General features: G+C 40.7%; 2 protein-coding genes across 3 annotated transcripts; one reads left to right on the plus strand and one right to left on the minus strand.

The window, feature by feature from the left end:
* The first annotated feature begins 174 nt into the window (after nt 1-174).
* On the plus strand, nt 175-3,305 carry prozb (protein Z, vitamin K-dependent plasma glycoprotein b). The gene is made up of 8 exons (XM_027010351.2): nt 175-250; nt 1,052-1,215; nt 1,475-1,499; nt 1,599-1,712; nt 1,927-2,058; nt 2,308-2,420; nt 2,554-2,671; nt 2,752-3,305. The coding sequence occupies exons 1-8, from the start codon at nt 175-177 to the stop codon at nt 3,288-3,290; spliced, it is 1,281 nt and encodes a 426-aa protein (XP_026866152.2). The 3' UTR covers nt 3,291-3,305.
* Nucleotides 3,306-3,457: 152 nt separating this feature from the next.
* pcid2 (PCI domain containing 2) lies at nt 3,458-9,793 on the minus strand. 2 transcript variants are annotated; one of them, XM_035534696.1, is made up of 15 exons: nt 9,712-9,793; nt 9,333-9,388; nt 9,128-9,217; nt 8,733-8,806; nt 8,380-8,445; nt 8,107-8,148; nt 7,926-7,980; nt 7,317-7,420; nt 6,598-6,673; nt 6,046-6,187; nt 5,790-5,887; nt 5,339-5,412; nt 5,112-5,237; nt 4,831-4,954; nt 3,458-4,252 (listed from the first exon to the last, which is right to left on the minus strand). In XM_035534696.1, the coding sequence occupies exons 2-15, from the start codon at nt 9,366-9,368 to the stop codon at nt 4,163-4,165; spliced, it is 1,197 nt and encodes a 398-aa protein (XP_035390589.1). In that variant the 5' UTR covers nt 9,369-9,388; nt 9,712-9,793; the 3' UTR covers nt 3,458-4,162. The 2 variants fall into 2 exon arrangements, with proteins under 2 accessions (XP_035390589.1, XP_026864585.1); XM_027008784.2 differs by having other exon boundaries at nt 5,790-5,890.
* Between the last annotated feature and the right edge of the window lie 281 nt (nt 9,794-10,074).

Below are 10,074 nucleotides of genomic sequence, written 5' to 3' on the forward strand. Positions count from 1 at the left end.
TTGCACATGCATTAATTAAAGCAAGAGACAGAGACCTTGGGATGGGTCTCGTGTTTATGAAACCCTGAAAAAATATACCAGAGGAGTAACAGTGGATGTGGGCAGTGGAACCGAGTCAAAGGCAAAAGAACACGTTTATCAGCACGACAGCATTCTGTCATTTACCTGATTGTGATGGAGCCTTATATATGGATATTTTTATTATTTGCCCTGCACAGCAACAACTTCCTGACCGTCGCTGACCAAACAGGTAAAGATACATTAAAAGACACATTAAACTCAAAGAACTAAATATACCACATGCAAATTTAATTAAGCAATTTATTAAAACCCCCTTCTTTTGCCATTCCTTTCCTGAACAGTTTAAGAGGAGTTAAAGTTAATGTAAGGCAAACAATATGCAACAATATTTTATAAATTCATAGCTATATTGTGCTTATACTCAGAAGTTATATTATGCTTAGATTCAGCTTTTTGAACAATGTTGGTTATTTAATGTGGCTATCCTAAACCAAACCGATGAGATAAGGTACCCTTGTGTGCGCATGGATAAGGTAGCAGCAACAGCCATGAAATAAAACAGGTTTTTTCCAGTGTTTTACATATCATTATTTTAAGTAGGTCAAAGTTCAATAAATTAAATTGTATTCCCATGCCACATCATAAATTCACAGAAACCTCTGCCACTGTTAGATGATAGGTCTGCATTCTTTTTTAAGTTCCCTGAAATTTTACCTGATTTAGTCAGACTAGCCTGGTAAAAATACATCATTGCTGACTGAATACTAGTGGCATTTTTCTTTAGTGGGATTATCAATGCCTTTGAATATTTGTAGCATTTCACATTAGTGGCATTATCAATGACTTTGAATATACATAGGATTTAACCTTAGTGGCATTATTGATGCCTACCGAATATTTGTAACATTTAATGTTAGTAGCATTACCGATGCCTATCAGATATTCGTAACATTTTCATTTAGTGGCATTTTCCCTTTCTTGGATGGAGTTGACGCTAACTACAGTCTGCCTTTTTTTTTTACCACTTCAGTTTTCATGTCTTACCCACAAGCCCACACAATCTTCCAGAGACATAAGCGTGCCAACGCATTCTTTTGGGAGGAATTTTTTCAGGGAAATTTGGAAAGAGAATGCCATGAGGAAAAGTGTAACAAAGAAGAAGTCCGAGAGGTATTCGAGGACAACCAGAAAACAGTAAGCTTTGTCTTAGACATTCAGTGCCTGACAGTACTAGCACCAGTTATGTCAATGAAAAATATGTCAAGATTAGATTAAATGACAATGGTTCGTTTTAGGTAAACTCTTACACACTCCGCAATGTCACATTCTCCTTCAAATCAGTTGACAGATTTAGGTATGAACTGACCTCTGCCGTATGTCTTGTAACATGTTCATGAGTACTCGATATACCGTTTTGCTAACTAAAAACTAATTTTGATTGATCCCTCTAAAGGACAACTTTTGGACAATATACTATGGTAAGCATTACTTATCTTATGTCTTCATCGAATAATGAATAGAAGTGAAGCATCAGCATGTCTTGTTACAGTCGGTAACGTGTGTTCACGTTATCACAGATGGGGACCAGTGTGACTCTAATCCTTGCCAACATGGTGGCACCTGTAAAGACATGATAGGTGGCTACGCTTGCAAGTGTCCTGACATGTACATTGGGCTCAACTGTGAAAAGGGTAATTGAGTTGTTTTGTTTTAGCAAGGCTTTAACAACCAATCAGCCCTGGATCAAACAGGCAAATGGACAAATTTCTTGTCTTTGTCTCATGGTCTTCTGAGCTGCTGTGGACCTGGATTGTGTAATTGGACCAATGCTAACCAGTAATTTAGTGTTCCTAATAAGTGTTCATTTTAAGTGTTCATGATATGTGAGTTCTGTTCTTCCTGCAGATATATCAGAATGCCCTTCAGAAGGCCCTCTGGCTTGTGAACACTTCTGCAAGCCCATGCAAGGATCATTCCGTTGTTTCTGTGCCAAGGGCTACAGCCTTCAAAGCGACGGCAGGAGCTGCATACCTCAAGGTTTGCACTTTTATGCTCTGGAGTTTTACCATATCAAGTCAGACTAATAAACTGCTTTGTCTTTAAACATGAGGCTGTTAACAGATTTACATCAGGGTCCCCAGGCATTTTAAAGCCTCGAGTAGATTTGTGCAGCTGGTTCGGGAACAGCTACCGTTCTTATGATGAACCTATTTGGGACAGCAAACCCCAATTCAGCAGGGCTTCTCCAGGATTCTTCATGAATGATTGCATCCTCCATGCTTTTAGTTCAGAACCCCTGTGGGAACCTGGGCATCTCCTCTGACACTTCTGCAAGTCTGAATATGAACCAAAATGACCTCAGCAACAAGGTCTGTCCCCAAGGACACTGTCCATGGCAGGTGAGCAAAAGACTATAAGGACTTCAATGTATCCAGGTAAAATGAATGATATCATGTACAGAGAGCACGTACAGATGTAATTCATCCAGTAACTCAATAAAAATGGTGAGGTGCTCGGTCCTTTGCTGGGTAGGTGACCTTTGTGGATGGCAATGGTGAAGTAGTATGTCACGGTGCAATCCTGGGAAAGAGGTCTGTGCTAACTACAGCTGGATGTAGGACAGCAGACAAAGACCTTTCCATGGTCTTTGGTGAGTAATAAACGTAAGTGCACACACCCACCTACCTATATTTACATATAGTTTACACATACTTTTTGTAACTCTCACAGCAGGCCAATCAAATGAAAAACGGAATGCTTCAAAGGCAATCCTTCATAAGACACTTCATAAGAGGTACATATCAGGTCATCCCGACGACGACTTGGCTTTTTTGATGCTAAAGGAGCCAGTTATCCTAGGTTTGGACACTATGCCCCTCTGCCTCCCAGAGAAAGACTTCAGTGAGAACATCTTGATGAAAAGTGGCAGAGAGGGTGTGGTGGTGGGTGGGGACAGTCACGCTTCATATGTCTCATTGGATGACTGCCATGCCACACTCAACCTGACTTTCTCCTTGACCAATAAGATGTTTTGTATGGAGGAACAAAAGCCAGCACTTATCCCATGGAAAAGGTTACAGCTCAGAAAGGTTAAGTGTGATCTTAAGTCTGGGACTCCTGTTGCTACAGTGGAAGGAAACACAGCTTTTCTGACTGGACTCTTTGTGTCTGAAAACGACTGTAATCAGGGACTAGTGTTCACCAAAGTCTCACGCTATCTACAATGGATACGTCAACTACTTATGATTTCTGAGGCGGAACAGAGATGACATATGAAGTCAAAAACTCAACTAATGACCTCCCAGATCAAACACTGGTATATTTTAACAATAAACTGTGGTATCATTTCCATTCTTGGGGACACTTCCTTGCTGCGCACAATCCATAAAAACATTTGGCTGACCTTTACCATTAATATATCACACATAACTTGACACACTGTACAAAATCATAATACATTTATTTTACATAATAAAAACAACGAGAAAATACAAAATCTGAAAGAAATGCTTTGTAACATGGTTGCTGAATCAAATTTCTGCATTCAAATGCTCCTTTGAACCAAATATTCTACATGCCAAAATATTACAATATTCTTTTATGAACATTTGGTTTTGAAGAAACACTCAGAAAATGTTTACACTTTCAGCATTTTTTCTAAAAGTTTGAGAGAGGTTGGTTGTAATCTTTCAATGGCAGTCACCGCATAGTCTGACACACTTCACCAAATCTCTCTCTCCAGTCCACAATCTGAAAGGACTTTCTCCATAGTCGCAAAGCTGATTTCCAGACAAATAAAATGAAATATTGAAAACCTCCTATATTCCCAAGCCAATCATTTTAACATTTTAACAACACTGGCAAACTGTTATGAAAAGATGTTTTGTCCTTTCATTCATAGTGTCAAATGTGTACAACTGCGGTGTTCTAAAAAAGTGAAAGTGACATCCTATTACAAACTTTACTGAAACTGCCTTAAAGTGGATGAGTGGTTAACATTATAACTCAGTCACTCAGGTTTCTTTTGTTGCTGTGGCATTTTATAAATAGAAGTTTGCGGTTACAAGAACTCCATTATTCCTCCACTGCAGCAATATCCAACTTAGCACCTCAGATCAGGAGACACAGATAGGAAGCTACTCTAAGATACAGATGACAATGGGGGGAAAGGATTCTGCTTACTGACAACCAGTTTCTGGTGCTGGTGTGAGATGTAGCCTTTGATGTGACCCTGAGTGAAAGAGAATTACATTAAAATATGGTTAGATTCTACACAAATAATATGTGCTGTGCAGATTGTGTGCGCGCGTGTGTGTGTGTGAGCCAGAGACAGAAAGGATCCCAGCCTACTGAAGTACAGAGAATTCAATGCAGAAAAACTGTGTTAAAGGGGGAAAAAAATTATAATTTTCACCACCAGCTCCCAAGAATACCATGTGTTCTGTTGCTTTGGTTCTGCAACCCAGCACTCTGAATGTGAAACTGCACTGTGATTATGGCATTAAAGCCAAACACTTCCCTTGCAATTTCCAATGAGTAAGTCTGAAATTACAGTAGAGTGCCACCACAGTTGGCTTTTGCAGCTGTTCATTTTATAACTGGTGGGTTCGTTTTATTTTTCTCAAAGCATTGCTGTTTTTTGTCTCTGACAAACAAGCACATGAGTTTAAGTGCAAGTAAATTAGGTCTCAGTGGAGCAGAAAAATGAGAACAAATAAATGAGGAAAGAAGCAGGTAAACCTTTAGTCATGCCAGACACAGCTTTGTGTGTGTTTATGTGTTTGCCTTGACCAAGCGGCTACATCTCACCATGTATATGAGATTGGCCAGGATGCACTGAACTTCATCAATGTCCACTTCTTCTACCTGCATCATCTTCAGAGCCACCAGGAATGCATCTAGAGGCAGCTGGTGAGTCTTCAGCAGATGATACCTAGAAAAGCAGCAGGAGAGAGAGATACTGATTATGTGGGCTTTAATTCTCAATATTGGTAAAAACAAAAACACCACCAACTCTCCAACATTAGATCTCTTACCCAAATTACTGAGCCCCATTTCAAAGATATGCTCACTCTTTGCAGTCAACTCACACTTTCTTGAAAAGGTTCCGGTAGGTGATGATCTTTAGTTTCTCAAGAATGAGGAAGATGCCACAGCGGATGAAGAAGGTCTCGTGCTTGGTCAGGGCCTCATTCAACAGCAGGAGGTTGCCCTCACTAGTGAGAGAAAGAAAGGACGAGATGATGGTGCACCACAACTGGGTGACTCAATCTATGGCGTGCTTCATTTTCGAACCCTTAAGAACAGACTATCAGACCTCACTGCCTTGGTAACGTCAGCGAACTGCAGTAGGTCGTACTTCCGGAGCAGCTGGTTTGTGGGCATGTGGCCCTACACAATGAAAAAAAAAAAATCAGCAGGCATCATAACTCAGAGCATTCAGTAATGAAAGCAGACAAAACAGATACCATCATCTCAGTTAAAATGCTGAACATTTATAAAAAAATAAAAATTAAAATAAAATAAAAAAAACCCCCACAAAAACCTGTAAAATCTTTTCCAAAACTGATGCGTACGTAGGAGTTTATACACTATGTATTTGTAGTTTATGTATGATGTATATCTACATGGGCGTATGAATGGTTTATGTCTATAGGAGTGTATCTAGAGTGTAAATCCATAGAAGTGTATGTGCAATGTATGTCTATATATGGGCCTAATGTCTATAGGAGTCTATGTATGGTGAATTTCTGTTGGAGTGTATGTACTAGCAGCATCTTGACAGGCAGCAGGTAGATGAGGATAAGGCGCTTGTTCCTCTGGCAGGAGCGATGACTGTGCTGAAAGGAGAAAGACAGGTAATCTTCTGCTGCAGAGACACACACACACACACACACACACACACACACACACACACACACACAAAGCTGTCAACATATATTATATCTGACAAAAATAACTAGACGCTATAATGGCCTTTGGCCTTTCTGCAGGAAAAAGTGTGACGAGAGATGTGATTCAAACCCAGTTTGAAGTCGCTGTCGAACATGGCCTTGCGGCCCACGTAGTACTTGTAGGTGACCCTCTGGGCCATGCTGTAGTCGTCCTTGAGGTTTGAGCTGTCAATCGCCCGGATCAGAGGCTTACAGAGGTGCAGCTTATTGATCTGTGGAAGAGTGTTACAGATCACAGAAGAAAAGAAAGGAGAAAAAAAACCAAAAAAAAACACACACAAACAAATTTACATTTATGGCATTTAGCAGACGCTCTTATCCAGAGCAACTTACAAAAGCACAATGAAAGTCATTTTGCAGTGTCATTTTCACATGCCATAGGCTGTTCTTACACCAAGGGACATAGCACAGCTGAACACACTTTCAGGAGAGACCCAACTGCTCAGTGCTGTATACACTTTCTACAGCAATGGAAAATTCCAGGGCCAGTGTACTAATATGTTCATACCTTTGTAAATGTTTTCAAGGGTTCAGAGAACGTTCGTCCAAGCTGAACTCAGCCTCGTCACACATACTGACAACATGTTCCACAGCACTTGAACACCTGCATGTCAACACTCACCTTGAAATAGATCTTGAACAGCTGGTTGACCAGAAACAGCATCCCCCACTTCTTTGAGTCGTCGATGCCGGCCCGACTGTTACGGACAGGGATCAGGAGACACATGCAAATTTCTATTCATCTTGGCATATATATACACATACATACAAGTGGTTTTCTTAAGGCTACACAGCTGTTTAGTCCCAATCCCTTGAACTCCCTTCGCATTGTGCGTGTGGAAATGCTCTTGCTTTCACTATTAAACATATCCCTGAGTTCTACTGTTGTTTTTCTAGAATTTGATTTCACCACACGTTTAAGTGATCACCGATTACAATCATTCAAGATTTTTTTTTTTCCCCCCCCAACCACATTCCTTCCTCGAAGATGATGTTTCCCCACTGTCCTCCCACTTTTTAACAATGCGTTGGACAGTTCTTAACCTTATTTTAGTAGTTTCAGCAATCTCCTTAGATGTTTTCTCTGCTTGATGCATGCCAATAATTTGGCCCTTCTGAAACAGATTAACATCTGTTCCACGACCACAGGATGTGGCTTTCGACATGGTCGTTTAACAAATGAGAAGCTACATCACTACATCATTTAGGGCTAAATAACTTGTTGCCAGCAGAAACATAATGACCCATTCAATAATTATCCAATGGGAGGTTCTTACCCATTTGCTTAGTTAAAATACAGGTGGCGGCCTTTTTTTGGCCAGGCAGTGTGTTTGTGCTTACTTGTCACTGGCGCACACTCGGAAACAGCTCATCAGCTGCTCGGCTGCTTTCTCCAACATGTCTCCCACCTTCCCCTTCCCCTTCTTCAGCAACTGCTGCTCCGCCTGCCCACAGGAAACAGCCATGGGGAACAACCGCCAGCAATGCCTCCTTACAACAGGAGGGGCCAGTGGCACTCAACACTGATACCACTGTGGTAGGCAACACCGATATCAAGTCCTGAGCCAACTTTTTTCCTGTTTTAATCATTGAACAACCCTTATATGTGGTTGCATTATATACAGTTATCCACACCATTACAATCATCATTGGTTTTAATATTTTTAACATTTTCTCTTCTACTTGTTGAAACGCAATTTGGTTTATGCTGTGCATTGTGCATATCTCGGGGTGCTCCTATGATCTAAACATTATGTACAACCAGTACTTCTGAGAAAATCCAACAAATCTAAATACTCAAGCTTAACACTGGAAAACTAAGATGCTTTTAATATGATTTTGCATCCATTGAACATCAAAGCTAAAGAACCTAGTCTAGAGGTCAATGAGTGGGCAAGAAGGGAATAACCCTGCAACCCAACCCCAATGACACCAAAAGGTATAACTTACATTGTTGGCGAATATTCTCAGGTCAAGCGTAACAGCAAACATTACTGGCAAAGCCCTGAAAAAAAAAGAGGTGATTTACTGTATGGTAATTTTAAACTTTTACATGGTAAATCTACTTCAAACATTGGTTGGTATCTATGCAATCTTTGTTCAAGAGCTTGCACGTGCAATTGGCACTTACCAGTTCTCTTCTTTGTGAGCTTGAAATGCTTTCAGGAAAGATGTATGACATTAAGGAGCAAAGCTGTTGGGGTCTGCAGTCATAAAACAACTCCCAATCTAGGATTTCTTTGTGAGACTAACCATATGCTGCAACGGAGTCTTCGATCATAAAGTGACAGATATGCGAATACCAGCCCTGAACATTTTCCCCATAGCTGTAAAACTCCCACAGCGGGCCACTATCTCCACTGCTTAATTCATGCGCTGCACACTCCCTCCAAGAGAAGGATATTGTACCACCACTGTCTGGCATTTGTAGGCCTCCACAAAGTCATGATTGGCCACTGCATATGTACACCTGCAAAGAGACAAATCAGACCTTGACATTTATGGCATTTAGCTGACACTTTTATCCAAAGCGACTTACAAATATGATTGAATACAATTTGAGCAATTGAGGGTTAAGGGCCTTGCTCAGGCGGCCCACCAAACTAGGGGTGGATTGGCTTGAACTGGCAACCTTCTGGTTACCAGTTACCTTAACCACTGAGATAACACTGCAGATTTGAACTAAAGCATAAAACCGTTCCATGAAGTGCATGGCCCAGCAGGATGTGGGCAGGAAAACACATGTGACCAGCACACCTGAGATGTGCAGCAACCATCTCGTCGTAGGGAGGTTCCAGCACCTGCTGACACTTGTCCTCGGGGCTGGAAAGCTACAAGCATAAAATGAGGGTGAGAATGTGTGTCTCAGACACTTCAGTCGAGATTCAGCTAACTTCAAATCAGTTTCTTCTACAGAGGTGCCGTGCCAATTCTGAATTCCATGCCAATTCAACACTGGGCAACCTTGCTTCCCTCATTTCAAGAACAGGATCAGGTCTAGAAAACTCCCCCAAAGCACAAAGTTATCTGATTGATTACCAGCGCAACGTATCGGCATGTACAGAAAAACTGTAAATTCAAAATCAGTCGTTATCAAAATCGTGAGGAAATATAGCCTGTATATAGGGCATAAAGACAAATAATTGTCTTACTTGCAGGCGTGGATTGGCTACGTGTGGGTGTTTGAATGACAGCAACTCTGCACAGAAGACGCCGTCTCTTGTATCAATTGCCTCCAGCACCTAAGCAAGCAACACTTGTTATAAGCGCCACATGCTGTAACCGTTGAATGTTCGCAAAGCCGACGGTTAGCACGTTTTTCTTTTAGCGATTTTCCTCAGTAGAAAGTGAACCCACCTGTTGGAGGTACTGATTAATCGTGATATGAGCCATTTTGATTCTGGAAGAAGGATCTGCAAAAAAACGAAACATATGCACTCGGTATGAGGCAACTATGCTTGCTAGCTAGTTATCTAACGTAACCTAATATATCGGAAGACAGCTTTAACAAATTACTGACAAGGACAACAAACATTTGCAAACACCAAATAGACAAGGAAAGTAAATCGTATTGTTAAGTGCACTAGCTAACCAAGTTAGCTAGCTATATTAGCCAAAACGGCTCATCATTAAAATCCAGTCATTATCAAACTGATCTCGTTGTTTTGACATGAGACCATGACTAAACGTATGCTGCATGCATATGATTAGTAGTCAAAGTAAAATAAATAGCCACCTTTAAGGTCTCACATCACCCTGTGAGCGGCAAAATGTGCACAATGCAAACCTGTAAGTACTTCCTGTTTACACATGGGCACACTCATCAGGCATTTGAATAACGCAGATTCGCTCATTTTCATATTTGGGGGAACAAAGACTTTGTGTACGTGTGCATGTTTCGCAATATACATACGATGTCCACGACCGTGGGTTAGGCAGTAATAAATAATTGTTTTTATTCATACACTGAAATTAAACTTATAGGGATTTAGGAGCACATGTCTTTGTATACAGTTTTTTTTTCAGTTCAGCTGTCTTCAACACACTGAGATAACTTAGCTTTCTTTTTTAAAAATATTTTTCGAACGTCTTGGAGAAG

Source organism: Electrophorus electricus, chromosome 16 (assembly GCF_013358815.1).
Source record: "Electrophorus electricus isolate fEleEle1 chromosome 16, fEleEle1.pri, whole genome shotgun sequence".
Lineage (NCBI taxonomy): Eukaryota > Metazoa > Chordata > Actinopteri > Gymnotiformes > Gymnotidae > Electrophorus > Electrophorus electricus.